Source organism: Vanacampus margaritifer, chromosome 11 (assembly GCF_051991255.1).
Source record: "Vanacampus margaritifer isolate UIUO_Vmar chromosome 11, RoL_Vmar_1.0, whole genome shotgun sequence".
Lineage (NCBI taxonomy): Eukaryota > Metazoa > Chordata > Actinopteri > Syngnathiformes > Syngnathidae > Vanacampus > Vanacampus margaritifer.
In genome coordinates this window covers 20168141-20189997 of record NC_135442.1, presented here as the reverse complement: position 1 = coordinate 20189997, position 21857 = coordinate 20168141, and the positions used below count along the sequence as shown (strand labels likewise).

The following is a 21857-nucleotide window of genomic DNA, read 5'->3' as shown; positions in this document are numbered from 1 at the left end:
GGTCGGGAAGGCTCCTGCAGTGGAGTCATGCACTCACGGGGTTTGGCCGCGTAAATTTACCCCGAAGTGGAAACGGGCCTAATGAATGAAAAGCCAAGTGGGACCATACTCGTCTCTTGAGAACCCTCTGCTGGTGATACAAATGATCTACAAGAGCTACGTCATTGTGATGTTTTTTATTTGTAGTATTTATTAATTCATAAATTTATTTATTTATTTATTTATTGCATTATTTTTTCATAACAGATAAAAGACATTGTACAGTATTGTTTTATGAGGCCCTGACGTGCGTTGACGTTTGAGGCCGGGTGAGGGCGCGCCAACAAACTCGTGAACCGGAAGTCGGCAGGAATCACCAACTTCCACCGTGAACGTCACTACCTGCCGGTGCCCGGATACTCTGGTCAACCTCCTGTCAAACCATTGCCATGTGAAAGTGGAGCAACTCACTCCAGTCCCGGTTCTTGGGGTGGAAAGAGGAACTGCCACGCAACGTGCTGGCCTCTTTTTCTCCGTCCAAGCCGGTAGGTTTGGTATTATTTTCCCAACTTTTCTAAAAGCGTGTATTTTATCGTTGACTCTTTACAACGCGGTGGCCCTTGTTGCCATGGCGTGACGATGATAAACACGATTGGAAGCTAGCTAGATGCTGATTCTGCTCTAAAAAAAAAAACGGAGGCACAATTGTCCGATAATTATTTACTTTTTAAATACGATATAAAATCAATTTTAACGCATATGTATGTCACAAATAAATGTATGAGTTCCCACAAATCAACCGACGTAAACATGGGGTTACAAGTCGTCACATTTTATACTTGCTATTTAAACTTGTTCGTCTTGTGCATGGGTGGGCGCACTCGGTCCTTGATGGCCGGAGTCCTGCAGGTTTTGGATGTTTCCCTTCTCCAACACAGCTGATATATGATCAGTTCATCAGCAAGCTCTGCATAAGCTTGGTAACGATCCTGTTGATTGGAATAAGATACGTTGCAGGAGGGAAAGCATCAAAGCCTGCAGGACGCCGGTCCTTGAAGACCGAGTTTGCCCACCACTGGTCTTGTGCAAATTTGAATCCATCAACACTAACTATCCTTGTGTTTATTGCTATTATTGAGTGCGGTGCGTCCCATTGATGTTTATGCAGATAAGACACACTTATCATTATAGTGCTTTCTGTGCTTTTTAGCAACCACACAGGAAGAGCTGTTATGTGACCCCCCCCTCTTTTTTTTTTTTTTAAATCAAGACCAATGTCTATGAAAAGAGCTTTTAAAAAATAGCGTTTACATTTTGTCAACGTGTTAACAATTAAGGAAGTTGTGCCATTTTAAAGACTTATAAGTGTAAGCAAAAATGGCCCAATTTCAAACTCTAAACAATAGAATGTCCTGTGATAATTTTTTGAGAAAAATAATGAATCTTCCTCAAGTGAACTAACACCACAAGAACATGATGGTTTTTCAAGCTGAATAATCATAATTGTAGTTTATGAATTAATTACATTGATTAAGTATTATTTCAGAATGATAAAAAATGTTGGCACCACAGTATCCTATTCTGCATCATACAAATATTATACAACGTTGTATGGCCTCAAACACCTCAAAACTACATGACATGTTGATACAAAGAAGCAACCTAAACCAACATTTTTGTGGGGGTCAGCCTGCAGAAACATTGAAGTGCCGCATGCAATAAGGCGATAACGGATTCATTTTACTGTACGTCATATCTAAGAATAGACAAGGAAAACCCATTTATAACCAGACAGAGTATATTTTTTTCTGAGAGGAGCTCAAACTAACTAGACCTGGTGTGATGCTATCACAAAAATTTAGTCATGTGTAATGGCAGGGCCGGGTCCATTATTGCGTTCCTACATTATGGGTGTTGTTGTGTGTACTTACATATTTAGTGAACAGAATTGTGTGTAAAATATTAAACTGAACTGTCGGGCAGATATAGATAGATAGCAATCATAGCATTTTACTTACTACACTAATTTCTTAAATGTTTTTGATAGGTTGTAACCCCTAATGTTTTATTGTTACAGTGTCCCAAGCTGTGAGTTTTTTTCACCCTTCTGAGAGTGAGAAGTGATCTGGGTATCTGCTTCCAAGCCACTTCAGGAGATAAAAAAACATTCACATCTGCCTGTGTGAGCCTGCCCGGAAGGCATCGGATGCTTCTTCACCTCCAGGAGTCACTTGGCTTTGTGCTCTTTGCAGGCATTTGAGCTTGCTTCGCAGTGATGATTGCTGTCGCTCAGCAGCAACTAGCAAGAACTTCCTTCCAAAATCAATCTAAGAAAGTCCCAGGCTCGTCCAAATTGAGCTGACGTCTCCAAAAACTTCAAGTGTCTTTTCAAAAGAGAATAATTTGTCATTGTGTCATTAGGTGCCATGCCCACTAACAAGTCCCCACCCTGGGATGGCGGTAGCCCCCAGACCTGCTGCGATGCGGCCATTTCTCCCAGTGTGTCAGTCAACATCAACCCAGTTGCGACTGCTCAAGTGCCTTTTCCTAACCAAGAGCACGCCAAACCTCCTGCCCCATCCGTTCAGGAGCAAGGGAATGTAAACAATAGCCAATCCGCGGCCATGCCAAGTCAGTCGCTAAAATTTAACGGCATTTCAAGTGCAATTAAGTTAATTGGGGTAAAACCAGTTGGCAGCAACACCATGGACATGGGTGACCATTTTTCTTCCACCCTCAAAAGGAAAATCCTCAGCGGGCCGTGTGGCGACACCTTCCAACGAGGCCAAGGATGTCCTATGCATATGTTTGAGGTAAACAAAAAACATTCCGCAAAATTGTATTTGGTACACTTGCACAATCCAATAAGAGAAAATTCTGCCTTTACAAAGATCATAATGCTCATTTTTAATTGACAGTGAGAGAGATATTCACTAAGTAATGCCCCACTATCCATTGGGGTATGACCTATGCAAATAGCAAAGAAACACAAGTAATTGATGCTTCCCCTAACAAAAACCTTCAACTCTGATCCCAAAATAGTTTAATATAATTTCGAATGCATTACTCTTAAAATAGGGACGAACGGTAACTATTGGACAGATAACTATTGGACTGAAATTGGGGGGGCATCACATTCCTCAATCCAATATCAGCAAAACTGGACCGATAACAAGAGAAGCCACCGTCTAGCGCCAGGCCCATGCTGCCTGATGTGGCACATAAATATGGCGTGGCCACCACCCATCAGTATGCTTGTTATTTTATTCCAAGACAATGCTTCTTTGCAAACATGCTTACCAGAACTCTACAATGTTGTCGTATTGCATGTTCATGCTCTGATAGACAACAACGCGGGACATCAATTTACCGCGGACATATAGACGTCTGAACGACTACAACATTAAAAACACGACAGTGCCTTCACATAAGTTGTTGACTTAATACACAGTATCAGTGGTCTGCAAAGTTTTTGAAACCAAAATAAAATTAAGTTTGCATGGATATGTGATAGAACTTGTTTAAATGACCCATTGAAAATGTTAAATGAAATGTCAGGATGTTCCTAAAATCCACTACGTGTGAACTTAATTAGACCGCCTTTAAAAAATGTGAATGCAAATGGCGAACTGCTCAGTATTTTAGTACTTCTCTCATAACTAGTTGTTTTCTTGTGTTTGATCCATGAATCCACAAATATATTTCCTGGCTCTCATGGAATTGGTGTATAAAGGGCCTCCACATCAAGCTCTTCGCATTTTATCATCAGAACTCTGAGACCAAGACATCACCTCACAATTGGTCAACAGTACCATTGCGAGGCTTCTAACGGGATGTTCTGAGAGGTGGAGAAGTGGCCACTGATCTTAGGGTGTCATCAACAGTTTACAACAGAAAACAGAGAGACTGGAATAGTAACAGGAATGGCATACAAGCTTATGTCTTAGAAATGTTTTAGTTGAATAATGAATCAAACATTTGTTGTGATTCGGAATTTTGCTGTTCTGTTCCTTGCTGGAGAACAGAAAACTGTGCGAAAAGTACTGAAACATTGCACAACCCTAATGACTAACAATATAGAACATAGATTGATTCAATAGATATTTCTTGTTCAAGATCTTATTTATGTTTTGTCTTCATAGCTTGAAGCTGCAGAACTTTCCTCTTCACCTTTGGTGCCTCTCATATGCATTACTCCTTGTGAACACCAAGGAGCAAAGATGGAAAAAGAAGCCTCCAGCCTTGACAGCAAAGTGGAAATGAGCAAGAGCCATCCGTTGACTCATTCCAACCAGCGGACCTCAGCAGCAAAGTTCAGTCTGAAACAAAACGGCCACGCTAAATCAACTGTGGTAAACAATCCCCTTCAAATCATAGGTGTGTGTCCACCACTAGTTAGTATTAAGCCTCTGATAGCTTTGGATGCAAACAATAAATCCCCACAAAGTACACTGGATGGAAATAGAACTGCATGTGGGAACTCTCCACCACTAGTGATTGTTAAGCCTCTAACACTGATAGCTTTGGATGCAAACAAGAAAATCCCCCAAAGCGCACTGGAAAGGAATAGAACGGTACGTGGGAAGCTCAGTGGTCACATACCAAATGGCCTCAATGTCAGTGCCTCACGAAAGGATCAACCCAGACCGCCAAAGGCCCTCCCAGGTAATCAGAACCAAACCAGTCTTGTAGATTTCAGACATGAGGACATCCCTCCTAACCACTGCCTTGTCCCACAGGCGCTCTGATGGGCTCTGTGACCACCAAGATCTCCGCCATCCACCTGACCAAGCAACCACAAGCTGCTTGCGTCATATCCCCGTGCTTGTCCCCCACTCCCATTCAGTGTGAGACCAGAGATGCTAGGTAAGATTGTTAGACGATTAACACATATTTTGTTCGTCATAGTCTGAACTTTTTCAATCCTTTATTTAATTTAAAGAATCATAGTCTGAAAATATTAAAACGAAACCCAAAATATTTTGAATGATATTAATGTTGTATAGCCCTAAGCATTGCCTCATTCATATTCCAATTAATGAGATACAGCATATGAATGAGGATTATTGATATAATCCAAAATGCATATATACGAATGTTACAACTAAGGGTTAGGGTTTGTAATGTGCATAATGTTCTGAAGGTATGTAGTGGAACAGGGAAATCATGATGAGTTTTTAATTAAAGGTCTCATAGTATGAAAATGCACTTTAGTGGGGTTTTCTATCAATAATATGCATCCCCGGCCTGTCTACAATCCAACCAGGTATGAAAAAAGTCCATCCGCAACTTCTTTACCTTCCTCCTCCTTAGTAAAATGTAAAAGTAAAAAAACGGGCAGATTAAATTTCTGTGAATTGGTGACGTCAACAAGACAAGGAAGTGCACTCGACCCCGCACCGCCCTTGGTAAAGGTTTGTCACACCCACAGAAATTTGAGAAGCTGGCTGCTTCTTTCTTTTTTTTCTTAGTGGCATACTCCGTGGAGAGCAATGGGGAAACAAGTCTTTGAGAAGACAGTGGAGTAATTTTATTTTTGAATGTGTACTGACAGCATTTCTCGAAGGACTGTTTTGTTAATGAAAGCCTTTTCAGAGCTGGATTTGCAACGACTGCAAATGTGAAAGATGCAAATTAAACATTTTATTTTGATTTGGCCCTCATTCCTATCCTTTCAATTATTGGTGTGCCATATCATACCTTCTACTATATTACACACACGTGTATTTTTAGTGCCTAAAGTGGGAGCTACATTTGTCGTGTGGCAGACGGTGTTTGGATAATAATGAGGCGGTCGCATATTGTTTGGCCAAGATACAATCCGCGGTGGTTATATTGCCGTGACTGGCAACTCGCCACCTAGTTGACGTGACTTTGTGATGGTAACCGCTAACCGGCTCTTAAGTGTTCTCTACGAGACGGCTTGCACGTTGCCACTGCGCAGTGGCCTAAATGTCCACATTTTTGCTATTCATAACCGCTTGTAAATGTCTACAACTATTCACGGCAAATCAGAGACGTTCACGGCAAAATAACGTTCGCGGGAGAGTTGTGGGTTAGGGCAAAATAACCACTGCCTAAACAATCGCAAACCAACGCTACAACATAGTAACGTTATGCTTCTTTTTCTTCGGGTAAAATTAAAATAGTTCTCAAGTGTGTAAAAGACATGTCTGTCTGGTTCAAATTGGTACGGTTGTACTGGTGCAGCTATTTACATAAGTGACATGCCCTTAAAACGGGCTGTATTGAACAGAGCGCTTTTTTTTTTTGGCTGATTTAGTGACAGCAAATCTATTCTTCAATTTTGATGAATGCATGTCACAGACATGTCTTTTACACATTTGAGAACTATTTTAGTATGTGGAAAAGTTTAGCAATATGAGACCTTTAACTCATTCACTCCCAGCCATTTTCACAGAAGCAATCCCCTTCACTCCTGGCTGTTTTACTTGATTTTGACAGATTTTGCAAGGCCCACAGAATATTGTGATGTGTTGCTATAAAAACATGAAACCTACCAAAAGAAAGATTAAAGTCTCTTCTTTCATCAGGAAAAAAACTCTGCAGCAATTAGCATTAGAATATAGCTAAGTTTCATCATTATTCACAAATCTATTTAGAATTCTGAGCAGAGGCGATTCGAGGATCAGAGCTTTAGGGATACTATAAAGATTTTTGGAGGTGCTTAGGTGGTACAGAGAGCGGGGAGTTTGGGGTTGTGATAGGTCGCTTGTTGTGGTTTTGGGGTACTTCCCGCTCCAAAAACGCATGGGAAGTCGGTAACTAAACCAAATGTAATAAAAGTTATGCAAGGGAGAAGGACTTAAAATATAAACATATCCCAACCCTAATTTATGGGGAATGGTACTTTTTTTGATACAACAGATCCTCAACATACGCATTGACAGTACAGTATGAGTATGCATGTTTCTGCAGTAAACCACTTAGCCACAGTTTACAGTGAGAATTAACAAAAAATGGACCTTTGACTTGTGTTCGAAATGTTTTAAGAAATGGAACACAAAACATAAAATATATGAACCGATAGTAACTTAATACATAATGTTTATTTTTTGACTATATATTGCTTGTCTGTACTGTTATAAAAAAACATACACATCAAACAAGAAATGCGCTTGAATCTACTAAATAATATTAATAATGCATGTAAAAGTCTGCGTATAGGTGAAGTGCAGACATATCATATAAAACATTAACAAAACAAATGGACTTTATCACTAGTCTCTCTCTGCCTTTTTACATCTTGTCTTTAATACAAATACTTCAAAATTGAGCTTTTGTTTGTTGAAAAACAATCTTAAGTCCATTACTTACTCCACGAGGCTACTTTTTTCTGTGTGCCCCACACACCACACACGTGAGTAAGTTTCCCTCATTAGGAACTTTGGAAGTAGCAACATGATTGAGGAGCAATAAAGCAGACAAGTAATGAAAATAATGTGTTGGTGTTGAGTAGTAGAAGGTAAAAAAAACTTTTCACATATCCTGGTGTAAGTAAGAAACACTTAATTTCACTCGACTAGACAGACATACTCCGTGAATGGACTGGGGAGGACGACGCGCTTCGCTCGTCTGCAGGAGAGCAGGGGTCGAGGTGGATCAAACCATTTTAAATCAAATGGGGGGGTCTACTGTAATTTTATTGTTTAAATATTACTTTTAAACTCTATGATTTATATATATTATAGCTATAAGTTTCTAGCTTGTTAAAACGAACACACAGTAAAATATATCTCTATATATGTCAAATTTTGCCGAAGCACCCCCCAAAATGGGCTAAATACGCGTCTAATTTTGAGTAAGTGAGGGTTTTTTCAACATGTCCCTGGTTCATTTCATATGCTCTGCTGCCAACTGCTGGCCGTTTGTGTCATAAAACAAAAATTTCTTCAACCGTTCTTTGCAGTTGAGAGACTGCATCAAAGCCTTCTGTATGCTCTAGCATTAAAAAACGTATAAATACGTGTTAGGGACACTTAAAACATTTAAAATAGAACGTAGGAGCAAATGAGTTAACATTTGTGTAGGATCTTTCAACCAGTGTTTGCGTTTGTTGCTGTTATGCTACTCTATCCAGAAATAACTCTCCTCAGGTTTTTAAATGACAAAAATACATCTAGCTGTTGCTTTGGTAGTGCATTATATCCTGCTAATGTATTCTCACGTGAGTAGGGGTTCATTTTTTTTTTTTAGATGCTCTAAAGTCAGAAATACGGTATGTGTGTCTTCCAGTTCAGAATGTGACATGCAGGTGGATGGCGGCTGTGAAGAGGAGCTGCCTTACGAATTGGAGACCGCCTGCAGTGATGATGGTAAGGTTGTCCAAGTACAAATGCTTGTGATGGAAGTGCTTGTCAATTCCCACAGAGCGCTGTCACATCGCCTACTATCTGCGGGCTCATTTTCAATTTGATTTTTTTTCCAGATTGTTCAGAGTCGTCCTCTGTCAACAGTACTTCCTCCATTCCATTGCTAGTGCATCTGTCTGGGTAAATCTTCCTGTTTCGCGTATACACATACACACAAATTCTGAATTTACTAAGTCATGATAAAACCATGTCGGCGCAACATTCCTCTTAGCTCTGTAATGATCTTAGATTTTGACATAGATATTAGTAGAAATAGAACTAATAGTTTTGGTAGGTTATGTTTAACTTAAACTGATCCAGAAAAAAAAGAATGGTATGAATGATCATCACTATTTTCACTAACATATCACACAGTCATGGGTCGAAGGTAATGCAATAGTCATTGAAAAGCAAAATAATAATTATAAGTAAACACTGAATCCAAACAATATAAAAGCAAATCAAACAAACGTGTAGTTGTGAAAGTCGTAACAAATCTGGAGGTGTATAACTTTCGCTAAAGATAAAGTTTTCATGTAGTCTAACTAACTCTTAACAATTAAACTGCCATACAACTACTTAAAAAAAAAAGATGTAAAACATTTTGAAGCATCCATTTATTATCCGTACCACTTATCCTCACCAGGGTCACAGGCTTGCTGGGTGGCATGCGGGGTTCACCCTGGACTTGTTAACAGCCAATTGCGTCTAAGCAATAAATTGTTATCGTTAACCATATTGTTCTGAGCAGCCAGGAGAGAGGTGTGACACGTATTGTTTCCTATGTCACAATAGCACCCATTTCCAATATCATGCATTTCTGTCTTTGCATCACACAAAAAAGCAAAATAAGAACTCTCAACAGTCACAATATGTGCTAAATTCTTGGAGGGAGTGTTTTTCTGGAATAATTATCCCACCAAATATTTGTTTAGAAAGCATTACATATCTTTTTTTTCTTAGATGCAGTTTACAAATCAAGTCACTTTCAGCTAAACAACTGAAGTTTACATTCACTAAATAAAATGAAACACAGATTTTTTCCCCCACTGTCTGACATTAAATCAGACTCAACTTTTCATGTTTTATGTCTCTTACAAAAATAATTTCAATTTGCTAAATTCCAGAACAATGAGAAACCTCAACTTAATGGACTCAGATTTAACAGATTTTGTATTTAAAAGACAATGGTGTTAAATCCACTCAAAATTATTAACTCATAATCTGTTCCAGAAATGGCCACTGTTGTGTACTGGCGCTGTGGCATGCAATCGACAGACCGGTGCACGTATTTCTGTAATGGATGTTTTTAGGCCACAAAAATATACTTCAATTTAACGAACATTTGGCTTTCACAGAGGACTACTCCACTTTAATTACACTGTTAAATCGAGGTTTTTCTGAACTTTCTTCAAAGTCAAAATTTTACATAAAGTATTAACTAACTTCAGCTGATTATATTAGGTGTTTGGAAGTTCCTTTACACATTGTTTGTTTTTGATATAGTATCGCCCTGAGGCTAAGGGATTGAAGGTCATAGGAATTCAATGTTTGTTTTCGGCCTTGCCGCTTACATGAAGGGATTTCTCCAGATTCTCAGAACCATTTGAAGATATTATGGACCATAGATGATGCAATCCCTAAATTCCTTGCAGTTGTACGTTGAGGAACACTGTCCTTTAGGGGTGTTAAAAAAAATCTATTCTGCGATGTTATATCGCGCAATTCTCGAATCGATTCAATATGAGGCCGAATCGATGTTTAAACATAAATTTTTAATGGAAATATTCAACAAAACGTCTTACTTAGGTTTGGGGTTAACATAAAGCATGGAAGAATGTTATATTAATGGAACATCAAGCCTTAATATTTTATTTCAATGCTGTTCAAACATGAAAAAGATTGCAGCAGATTGTTTGTTAAATTACAGTGGCTCAGAGCCTGAAGTTTCAGATAAATAAATACATTTTCATACAAATCTTACAGTGTAGATGTACCAGTTTACTGATTAGTATATTCAAAATTTGAGATTTTTTTTTACAATAATCAACTTATAGATTCGTATCGGAATCGAATCGTGACCTATGAATCGTGATACGGATCGAATTGCCAGGCACTAGGCAATTCACACCCCTACTGTCCTTAAACTTTTCGACAATTTTCTAATGCACCTGTTCACAAAGATTTGAACCTTGCCCCATCTTTGCTTGTAAATGACTGAGCAATTCAGGGAAGCTTCTTATAATCAATGTTGGCACCCACCCGTACCGAATTAGCCAGTTCACCCGTGGGATGTTCCAAACAGGTGTTTGATAAGCATTCCTCAACTTTCTCAGTAATTTGACCACCTATCCCATCTTTTTTTGGAATGTGTTGCAGCCATAAAAGTCAGTCAATGATTATTTGCTAAAAACAATAATTTATCAGTTTGAACATTAAATATCTTGTCTTTGTAGTGTCGTCAAATTAATATAGGTTGAGCACAACCTGCAAATCATTGTTCTGTTTTTATTTATGTTTAACACAACGTCCCAACACCATTGGAATTGGGCTTGTAAAATTATGACTTTGAAGAAAGTACTGGTAATGAAAAATTGGCTAAATAATAAAAAATAGTGATTCTCTCATTATTCTCCCATTTAACAAATATAACTAATATTGGTCATCCTAATTTACCTACAATAGGAAAAATGTAGTCTTACTTTTCATTTCAGACAGTGAGGAACAAGCTAGTATTCAATAAAAAAACAAAAACAAATATTTACATGGGCTGCAGTTCACTGGGCATGAGGTAAATTCCTGATTAAGAATGTTTGTGACATGTAACAACTTGATCCTTTTATGAGTTATGGTGTGGTTGTTGAACTGATACCTGGTTCTAGTGTCTAATTGGCGCCTCCCCCTTGAATGACATAAAGCATACATCCATCAGTTCCTATGTCCATTCTCTGCACAGGCATTGTTAGAAGAGGCTGAAAGCAGCAGAGTGCGGTGGAAAGCTCTGTAGCATTGTGCACCACATTGTTGTCGTGCAACTGTACAAGTGTCCACCAAGCACTCGTAGGTACTTCTCCGCGAAATGGATCACCCGCCATTGTTGGCTTTATGTGGGCTTTTAGGTCACCTGTAAGCCCCTGCACTTGCCTGAGAGCTGTAGCTCATGTAGGTATAGTAAACGTACGTTAGTTGACTCAAGAGCGGGAAGCGAAGATTCACTCATCACCAGCCACCTGTTCTTTTCACTTCACCTACTATATGACTGTCATGTGAGTGCTTCTTATTTTTATTTCATTTTTGATTGAAAACGTCTCCAGCTGCCGCATATCAGTGTTATGATGGTATTCCATTTTGGAATTAATTAAGATTTTGATACCCGCAATGGCGTAATGTATTTATTTGTTGACAAATACGCTCACTGCCCATATTAGGTAAACTCAGTGAAATCCAATACAACTATGTGTGTTTAAAAATCTGCTTAATAATGACACTTTGTGTGTGTTTTCGTTATTTGTCAGAGGAACCAAATACGGTACTCATCATATTGTAAAAAAATTTAATTTTTAGAATTTTCTTCTCTATGTTTCAGTGTTGAAGAGCCCATGTCTTTGGATGTGGAGGACAATCAGGAGAAGAAACCAGCTCTAGTTCCCAGCCTATTCCCACTCATCCCTCCCACACTCTATTTCAGTACTGCCAATGAACAAGGTATGCATACACACACACGCGCTTCTTGCTGTCAATAAAAAGCTCCCTCATTCTCCTTGCTGTGAGATGATACCTGAGACCTAAATGTCCCACTATTACCCCCACCACTTAAAGCGCTGCATATGTCACTGATTTAAGGGTATGATTTCTACTCTAATAGACACTGTCTCATTTAGTCTGCACTAGTTGGTCAAAACGCGTAGTAACCTTTAATTATGGCAATTCATATGATTGTTAATACATGGAAAGTAACCCTCATGTCTTGTCTGATTTTACTACACTTTCCAAGATTTTAGTTTTTTTCCCCTTTTACTGCTTAAAGTTTTTAACTAATACCAGTTGTCATCATTCATTTGTGTAAATTATTCATTAACCTTTATTTTTTTAACCCTTCAAATTCCAGCGTGTTTGCATTATAGTGCAGTAAACCATAAAATGCCTCTCTCGGAGGCTAAGTGTATTATCATGAAGTTGTTCCCTTGCCCAAAAATGTATATATAATGTACCTGTAACCTGGTTGAAAACAGAAATAAAAATGTTCAAATGTTGATTTAAGAATAAAACCCATTTACCAAAATATTTATGATTCAATATAGTAAATAAATAGTAATAAAAAAAAAAAGTTTTCATGGGTTTCAGTTAGCTAAAAGTGGCCACAATAGAGCCAAAAGATGCAGTTTGATGTACAGTGCATCAGGAAAGTATTCACAACCCTTCACCCTTTATGCATTTTGAGAGAGAAGTTCCTACAACGGATGTTGTCATGTCAGCGCACAAACCAAGCATGAAGTTAAAGGAATTGTCTGTAGACCTCCCAGAAAAGTCTTGTCTTGGCACAAATCTGTGGAAGGGTACAGAAATATTTCTGCCACTTTGTATGTTCAAATGAGCACAGTGGCCTCCATCATCTGTAAATGAGAGAATTTCCAAACCACTTGGACTCTTCTTAGAGCTGGATGCCCGTCTAAATTGAGCAATCGGGGGAGAAGGGCCTTGGGTCAAGGATATAATTTTTATATTGATACATCGCCCATCCCTATTATTATTATTATTACAAAAAACGGCCAGCAGGTGGCAGCAGAGTATAAGAGATCAACCAGGGCCATGTTGCAAATTGCAACAAGCTGTTTCCCCCACTGTTTTAAACAGATTTGTGAATAAGGATGAAATTTGGCAATATTCTAATGCTAATTGCGGCAAACGGAAACATATAGAAATATACTTTTTTTTCCTGATGAAAGAAGAGACTAATCTTTCTTTTGGTTGGGTCCATGTTTTTATAGCAATAGATTCAAATATTCTGTGGGCTTTGCAAAATTTGTCAAAATCTTGTAAAACAGCCGGGAGTGAAGGGGGTTGCTTCATTGAAAATGGCTGGGAGTGAATGAGTTAATGTTTCGTAGAGTAACGCGACTTATTTGTTGTAACTTAATAAATTTTCTCTTCAAGTTAGTCATTTTTATTTTGTTGTGTCTTGCAGTTGAAATGTTGCCTGAAGAGCAAACACGACTTTTAAAGTGGAAGATTAGCACTGTCACGCCCAATGTTGTGAAAAACGCCATCGCCAGGTCGCACTTCGTACACACCAAGAGTAGGTTGCGTCAAGTATTTTTTGGTGTATTTTTTTTTTTTTACAAGATCAAAGTACTTACAATTGAGTGCCACATCTTTTAGAAAGCCACGACTGGTTGGGCTGCTGGGGCCACCACATGAAGTCTTTTTGTTTCAAGACTCTCCTAGAGCACCAGAAAGTGAGAATGTGATGTTGCTTGAAATAATTAAATCTGACTAAAATGTTGTTTTGCCTCTAAACTCCATTGTGACCCTTTTTGGCACTTTGTAGTTGAACCACTTCCCCGGAACATTCCAGATTGGCAGGAAGGACCGACTGTGGAAGAATCTGTCCAAGATGCATCATCGCTTCGGCAAGCCGGAGTTCAACTTTTTCCCACGCACCTTTGTCCTTCCTAATGACATCCTGCAACTACGCAAGGCCTGGAAGGAAGGGTCCAGACAGAAGTGGATCATCAAGCCTGTAAATTCATGTTGCATAACTTTATCCAGATTTGCGCCCACAATGTCGACATTTTTTAACAGGATTGATCATTTCCCAACAGCCTGCCTCGGCCAGAGGAGTGGGAATCCAGGTCATTCACAAATGGAGCCAGATGCCGCGCAGGAAGTCACTTCTGGTCCAGAAGTAAGAAGTTATGAAATAGATTGTATTGACAAAAGTCTTGGCATACTTCTCTTGATCAATGATTTCAGGCTTTGCACCTCCACTTCATTTAGTTGCCTCTCAAAAGAGGATAAACTTTGTGTGTGTGTGACAGGTATCTCCACAAGCCCTACCTCATCACTGGTAACAAGTTTGACCTACGCATCTACGTCTACGTGACAAGCTACGACCCACTCAGAATATACATCTTCTCAGATGGACTGGTCCGCTTTGCTAGCTGCAAGTCAGTGTTCACCAACCATTTACCATAGTGACAATTAAATGTGCAGCAGGTGACTGAATCATTTCATCTTGGATATTCTCTTCCTCTGCAGATATTCGCCCTCCATGAAGACGCTGAGTAACAAGTTCATGCATCTGACCAACTACAGCGTCAACAAGAAAAATTCCGAGTACCAGGCCAACAGCGATGACAAAGCCTGCCAGGGACACAAATGGTAAGACAAAATAGCGGTGGAGTTGAAGTCACATCAGCACCGTGTAACTCACTTTTTGGAAAATTTAAGTCATGGTTTACTTAGTTCTACTTTTACTAGTACTAGTTTACTTAATTTTGTTATTTTGAACATAGATTGGGGGCGGGGGGGTGCACTGTTAACTAGTCATAAAAAGTGATTTGATTTTTGTGTGTACTTAATTGCAGAACTTCTCAACCATTTCTATGCCTGCAAAAATGTGTTTTTGTTTGCATTTAAAAAAAATATATACTCTGTATAGGAAAAAAAAAAGAGTTTGAATAATTCCTGTATATGTTTGGAAATAGCCTGAGTACACTTGCATTTGTTCAGGGCTGTGAAGGCCTTGTGGCACTTTCTTGGCTCCAGGGGAGTAAACACCACCTTGATTTGGGAGAAGATTAAAGACATCGTCATCAAAACAATAATTGCGTAAGACAATGTTTTTTGTTTGTTTGTTTGTTTGTTTGTTGTTCTACTACAATTGCTCGTACTACTGTACACTCTTGTCTGCAATACGGAGACCCCCCCCCCCCCCGTCAAAACACACCTCTGCAGCTGCATTTTCAATCTTTCCATGTATTATACGCTCCCGAGAATTGCTGCTCTCCTTGCTTAAAAATTAAGTATTATTGACATGGTAATTTGAACATTATTGGGGGAAGTCATGGTTGAGATCAAGTCTTCTCCTCTGGTCACACGTTATTTCATAAAAAGAAGAATGGAAAGTCCAACATGCATCAATGTTTTCGAAGCTGACCGAGGCGAGAGCATTATAAAAATAGGAAAATCATCAAAAAAAATACTTACCTGGAGAATACTTCTTGCCTTATGGGGTTAAAAAAAATGGCATCAAATGAGACGTGTTTTGTTTTTATTTTATTTTTAGAAAGCCCACATTGCTTGAGATATTTTTGTTTGATTCATTGAGGCTTTTTTCTGAGTTTCAGTGAGCAATTTTTAAAAGCACTTTTCCAAGCGCCAGTGAAATCAATGTTTTTTTGTTCACTTCTTGTGATGTTTTTATTAACCGGTGGTGTCATGTCAAACTATGCAGTTATGGATAGCCTGTATTCCCACATGTTTGTTGTTTTGTGTGGATGCCAATCAATTGGAATACTCGTCCGTCTGTGTTCTAACACACCTTCTGTACCTTTTCAGTCTTTAAATTGAACCCACTGGAGATATCATATTCCCCTTTTTTTTTTTTATCTTTCTCTAATTATTCTATACAATGTGACTTATTTTTTCATTTCCCTTGTTTAATGCAGCACCTCTATTTTTTTTTTTAAAATTATATATTTGGTATGCATATTATACATGAGAAATGACGTTACTTTAAAGATAATGAATATGCCGGACTTTGAAAGCGACTTCCTGTCTCTCGCGTATGTGTCATCAGGTCTGAGCCATACGTGAACTCTCTGCTCAAGATGCATGTGCGTACACCTTACAGCTGCCACGAGCTGTTTGGCTTCGATATCATGCTCGATGAAAACCTGAAACCTTGGATCCTAGAGGTCAACATTTCGCCCAGGTAACACACACACACCACAATATACAAACTGTGCTCAATTTTCGTCAGCAATTAACCAAGCTCCTGAACATTTTTTTGTTTCCATCATGCAGCCTCCATTCCAACACAGCACTGGATGTTTCTGTCAAGGGCCAAATGGTCCGAGACCTCTTGAACCTGGCAGGCTTTCGTATTCCTGATCGAGAGGATGTTGTCGCCTCCAATGGAAGCACCTCCAGCTCCGACAGCAGGTATGAGGAAGGGATGTGCTGCAACAGATTGAAATGAAATGACATTGAAATGTCTACTGATAGTTTTTTTCCCCCTCTGTGTGTGTACGCAGTCTGTGCGGTGCAAGCAAGGAGACGACCAATCTGGAGATCTCAGTCGACGAGAAGGTGAAACGGGCCTTTTACCTCAAACATCGTTTCGCTGACCAGGTATACAACCACTCTTAGTATTACATGACATCAAGGAAAGGAAAAACAACTCTTCTCAATCCACTTGTTTACCAAAGCACACAACCTTAACTAACTCGGGGGTGGGAACAATATTTTTTTTTTTTGATGCATCAATCGTCGTAGTGTGAAATATAAATCTTTTTGCTCTTCCTTGAGTGCTGCAATTGTTTTTAAAAAGTACCAGTGTTTTACATGGACTAAATGTAAGCCAATGTAATGATACATCAGAATCAAATTAAATCGTAGGCCTCTAAATCGGAATCAAGGTACCCATAGATTCCCACCCCTATCATTAGGGATAGACCGATTATCGGCCGGGTCGATTATCGGTGCCGACATTTAACATTTTGGCGAATATCAGCATCGGCCATTTTTTCTAATCTGCAGAACGATAAGGTTGTATTTCTGAGTGGCAAATATTAGCGAACTTAGTGAATTTAGTGTTTTTTTCAGGGTTCGTAAAATGTTGCTAAAGGTTGCAAAGATGCTCACATAGGTTTGTACTTGTAACAAAGAGGTTTTCTTGTAACAAAGACATTTTGAACATGTTCTGACAAATTTTGACTGTTTGCGAACATCTTTTGAAACCTTTGACAAACTCTAACTAGAACTCAAAATTTGCTATGCTATGAGATATACAAGCTTAAGAGATAATTTTAAAACTGGGTTCATTTCATGGAACTTTTTATGTATGTATTTATTTATTTGAAATGTCACTTAACTTTATAAGAGATGCTGATTTTTGCTTTTGTTAAAATTAAAAGAAGTGAAAGTTTCACATTTCAGTCATGAAAAAAATTGGAAAAACTATACTATAGACTAAATAATAAAAAATAATAATAATAAACTATTTACTATAGAAAAGTATTTTGTTAGAATTTTTAAGCAAACCTGTCTATTTGCTGTATTTTAAATTAAAAGAAAAACATGTTGAAAATGTGAAAAGTTGTTTTAACAAACATGCTTAATTTTGCTTATGCTAATATTTTTTTATTTTACTGCAAAAGAACATCGGCTCCAAATCGGCTCAGTGACTAGGGACAAGACAACCTACAGTCAAAAGGCCAAAATCTAGTCAGGTCCCGCCATTGCTTCCTAGGGTCAACTTCACAATAAAAGATGACAACGACATCGTCTACATAAAGATAGCAAAAGCCGTTTCCCTTGAAAAGAGCTAAGAAAATATTTGCAAAAATGTGAGGGGTTTACCCACTTTTGTGAAATACTGTACGGTATATTATGGACTGGTAGATGCCTAATGTAGCAGCCTATGACTGTTTTCTTTCTTTCTTTCTTCAATCAGGCCATCCAGGCAACAGTGTTAGATGTTTTGACTCCCAACGATGTCCGCGTGCTCGCTGAGAGCGAAGACGAGTTGAGCCGCCGCGGAGGGTTTGAGCGCATTTTCCCATCGCCGTCATCATCCAGATACCTGCGATTCTTTGAGTCTCCGCGCTACTTCAACATTTTGGTGGGCCAGTGGGAGCACAAGTACTGGAACGACAGGACTAAAGGTTTGTCAGTGTATTGTACGACCACCACCAATGGTGGAAGGTTTGTTTTTGTAATTGAATTACTCAAAACCTAGTAATTGGTTGCAGGGTTGTTATGCCATTATCATGAAATCTTGGAGGAAATTTTAAGTACCATTTTAACACATACAATTGCAATTGTAGTTAACCGTTGTAAATAGAAAGCTACTAAAACAATTGCAGATTTGGAATCCTTTTTGATTTAACTTTCCAATACCCGTTTTCAAATCAAATTAAATTAAATCAAGCTTTATTTATATAGCACATTTCATACATAAAAATGCAGCGCCCGCTCCCTCCCAACGAGCACGCCTGCGCTCTCACACACACACACACACACACACACACACACACACACACACACACACACACGCACACACACACGACCTAAAGAACTATGGTTAAAAAGGACATGGCGGGGCACAGAGAAACTATGTTTGAAGAAAAACCCAATGGGAGCTCATCCATATTGCGAGGAATGATTAGGACTAGACTAGGCCCTGCAAATGCTACTAACGGCACCAACAAGACACAAGTGTTCAAACCTCAGAAGAGGCATAAACTTGACTTAGTTGTCACATGTTGAATGATTTGTTGTCGATGTCATGGTCTATGCAGGTGTCAATCTCCTCAGGCCTTTGTGTCAGAAAGGAGTCCATCTTGGTAGCAATGACCCCGCTCACATGGTAAGAAGCACGATCATTTGGATCTCTTTAAACATACAATTCAATTCAAATGCTTGACCTCTGTGTTGGTTTGTCCACCTAGTGGTCCAAGTGTAGCAGCGTCTCCAAATTTGAACACCGCAAAGAAGCACCAGGCAGCCTTTCGAAATCCAGGTGTGCACGCTGACTGACATGTTGTTAATGTCTTGGAAAACACTCGTCTTAATTGGGATGTAACTGCTGTCATCTTCCAGGGTGGTGGTCGTCCATCAGCACCAGCCGGATCACATGGACGTGGACGAAGGCTCAGACGGGGATGCCTTTGATCCCAGTCCGCCCGCTTCGCAAAGTCCCGGATCCAGTGCCTGCAGCAGCGCCTGTGCCAGTCCTCAGCTCAGTTTGTGAGGTCTCCTCGCACCCGCAACTTCATGCTCAGGGTCTTCTACTGCCTCCTCCTAATGTCCTCACCGGGAGTTCATAAAGAACAAGATCCAATCTCGAAATTCATACCATGCGATTTTTACAGGATACGGTAATCGTATATGCGCACATAAAAAAAATCCACATTGTGCATAGTTTCTGTCCAAGAGCAGAGGTTCTTAATGGGCCACATGCAGCCCGCTATAGTATTTGATCTGACAATTCTAAAAAAATAAGTACATACATTTATGTTAATTTATTATTATTATTATTATTATTATTATTATTATTATACAGATTTTTTGTTTTACAGAGTTTTGCCACACAACCTTTGAAGTGTTTAAAAGCGCCTTAAGACAAAATGTTTGAGTACATCACTTGGACTACATTGGCAACCACATGCTTGTTGGAGTGACGAGTAACAGTTGACCTTAAGCTTTTAGCGACGATACAAAATGCCGTCTATTGAATGGATGGATCTTGCAACTGCTTGTTCCGATTCCAACTGCTCCGTTTGTGTCATTTGGAGTAAATGTTTACATTTGAAGTGATTTCCTGACACTTAAGAGGGTTGGCATCAAATCCAGACTTGCCCCCGGCTGGTTCCTGCAGAAGTGACCTTTATGACTGAGCTGTTGCTACGTTTAATAAGAGTCCGCAACTATAAACCCTGGAAACTTGTAAAATGATCATTCCTGTTTGTTAATGGGATTTTGATGAGTGTTGAATGGACAGTCTATGACTGTGACACTGGACATTGGTTGCTTTTGGAACGCGACGCGGGACGTTTATGAACCACCTCAACTCTTGTTGCTTTTGGATGCTGCTGTAACAGGAAGGCCATTATTGGCTGGCCATTTGGGTTCTAGTTTCCTGTCCGTATAGTAAAAGTACATTATCTAAGTTTCAGAAAGCCACGAACATTTACCCATACAGTACGAAGCTGTTCAATTCTGGTGTGGACCGGATAAAGGTGCTAATATAGAAATACATGGTCGCCCTTTTTGGACAATAATTGTAGCATCCACCCCAAGAGTCACAATGGCACCACCAGTCCATAAAACAGGAAGTAATCTGATTGCTAACAAACAGATGGGCAAACAACGGTCACAAATGTTTATTAATTAATTTGTCTGTGTCAGATGTCTGCATTCAACAGGTGCGTAATTTACGTGCTATACATGCACACAGGTCTTCATAGCATGGTGGCGCTGTCAAACACAATCATCCACGGGAATTTTTGTTGGACAATAAAACAACAAATCTAATGGTAACATAAGATTTTTGCACAGTGCAAATTTTACAAGGCCTTGCACCATTTGTGTCTGCATGAAGAGCCTTTACTGGATTAGCTATTCAATCTACCTCTCAAATTTAAAACTTTTCTCTACTCTCTACATATAAACCTTGGAACCTAATTTGTCAACACTTCCAAATTATTGCACAATTTCGTCAGACTCTTTCAACGCAGTGCCACTGATGGCATTTAAATAGCCGCTTTAAAAAAAATCACGTTGATGTTGAGAAAAAACTATTTGTTCCTAACATAAATGAGGTGTAATATTATATCTGAGATTGTAATATTTTTTACTAACATGACAAATGTAGCATTTCTTAAGGGCTTGAAAATGTTGCTCAGGATAACACTTTCAAAATAAAAATTACACTTAAAGTAGCTGTGTGTGGGTTTATTTTTTTCATTTTTTTTTTTATAGCGCTTCTACAGTTAATTTTTTACGATTGTTGGAGTCGTCCAGTATAAAGTACTGACCACATTAAATGTGGGCTGCTCAGCGTTTGCAGCAGGACATGGTTGTAAACTATTTATATCTCGGCTTCTCACTCTTGAGTGGACGGCCTGTTTAGATAACCACGTGTATTAATAGTAAGATACTAGAAAACAGCTGTCCTTGCCTTCTGCTAACTGTATGCGACATTAACCTCCAGTAAGCTAATGTTTTTTGTCGGATTAAGGTTTTGGGGTCATTTCTTATTTGACTCTTTAAACTGCAGGGGAATTGTAAGGCATTTTATGAACCCCAATTCCAGTCAAGTTGGGACTTTGCCATTAGTTGCAAACCCTGTATTCATTTCAATACACTACAAAGACAAGATAGTTGATTTTCATACTGGTAAACTTTCTTATGAGAGACTATGCGTTTAGGAACTGAGAACACAAATTTTTCAATCATTTCCTGTTCTTGCGTGATGTACAACTTCAGTTGCTCAACAGTCTGCAGCCTCCATTCTTTTACTATGCTGTTGTAACATACAGAATGTGGTTTGGCTTTGTCTTGGTGAAATAAGCAGCGATGTCCCTGAAAAAGACATTAACGCAACTCATACCGTCATAGATGAATATTGTGCTCAGAACAACCCGAATCGTGCTTTTCCTCTATGGAGGACCAAAACAACTAAAATTAAAAATAAATAAATGACCAAATAAATGAATAGGGGTGGTGTCTCAATCCTGTTACTACATCTCCTCTAGCCTTGTGATCCACAAAGTGACA

General features: G+C 39.0%; 1 protein-coding gene across 2 annotated transcripts; it reads left to right on the top strand.

The window, feature by feature from the left end:
• Nucleotides 1-370: 370 nt before the first annotated feature.
• On the top strand, nt 371-21019 carry ttll4 (tubulin tyrosine ligase-like family, member 4). 2 transcript variants are annotated; one of them, XM_077580541.1, is made up of 21 exons: nt 371-524; nt 2057-2792; nt 4122-4644; nt 4719-4845; nt 8236-8315; nt 8429-8492; nt 11938-12056; nt 13537-13647; nt 13731-13807; nt 13900-14091; nt 14174-14256; nt 14390-14518; nt 14610-14732; nt 15084-15182; nt 16153-16287; nt 16380-16517; nt 16610-16706; nt 18031-18241; nt 18878-18945; nt 19028-19098; nt 19179-21019. In XM_077580541.1, exons 2-21 carry the CDS (start codon nt 2406-2408, stop codon nt 19327-19329), a joined length of 2985 nt encoding a protein of 994 aa, XP_077436667.1. In that variant the 5' UTR covers nt 371-524; nt 2057-2405; the 3' UTR covers nt 19330-21019. The 2 variants fall into 2 exon arrangements, with proteins under 2 accessions (XP_077436667.1, XP_077436668.1); XM_077580542.1 differs by lacking the exons at nt 371-524; nt 2057-2792; nt 4122-4644; ... (1 more) ...; nt 8236-8315; nt 8429-8492 and adding an exon at nt 11131-11617.
• Nucleotides 21020-21857: the final 838 nt, after the last annotated feature.

Bases quoted from the DNA above. Each gene is read 5' to 3' on its own strand.
- ttll4 (XM_077580541.1), top strand. From the start codon at position 2,406: ATGCCCACTAACAAGTCCCCACCCTGGGATGGCGGTAGCCCCCAGACC. The intron at 4,846-8,235 runs GTAAGATTGTTA...TGTGTCTTCCAG, and splicing joins TGTGAGACCAGAGATGCTAG to TTCAGAATGTGACATGCAGG. The intron at 14,519-14,609 runs GTCAGTGTTCAC...CTTCCTCTGCAG, and splicing joins GTCCGCTTTGCTAGCTGCAA to ATATTCGCCCTCCATGAAGA.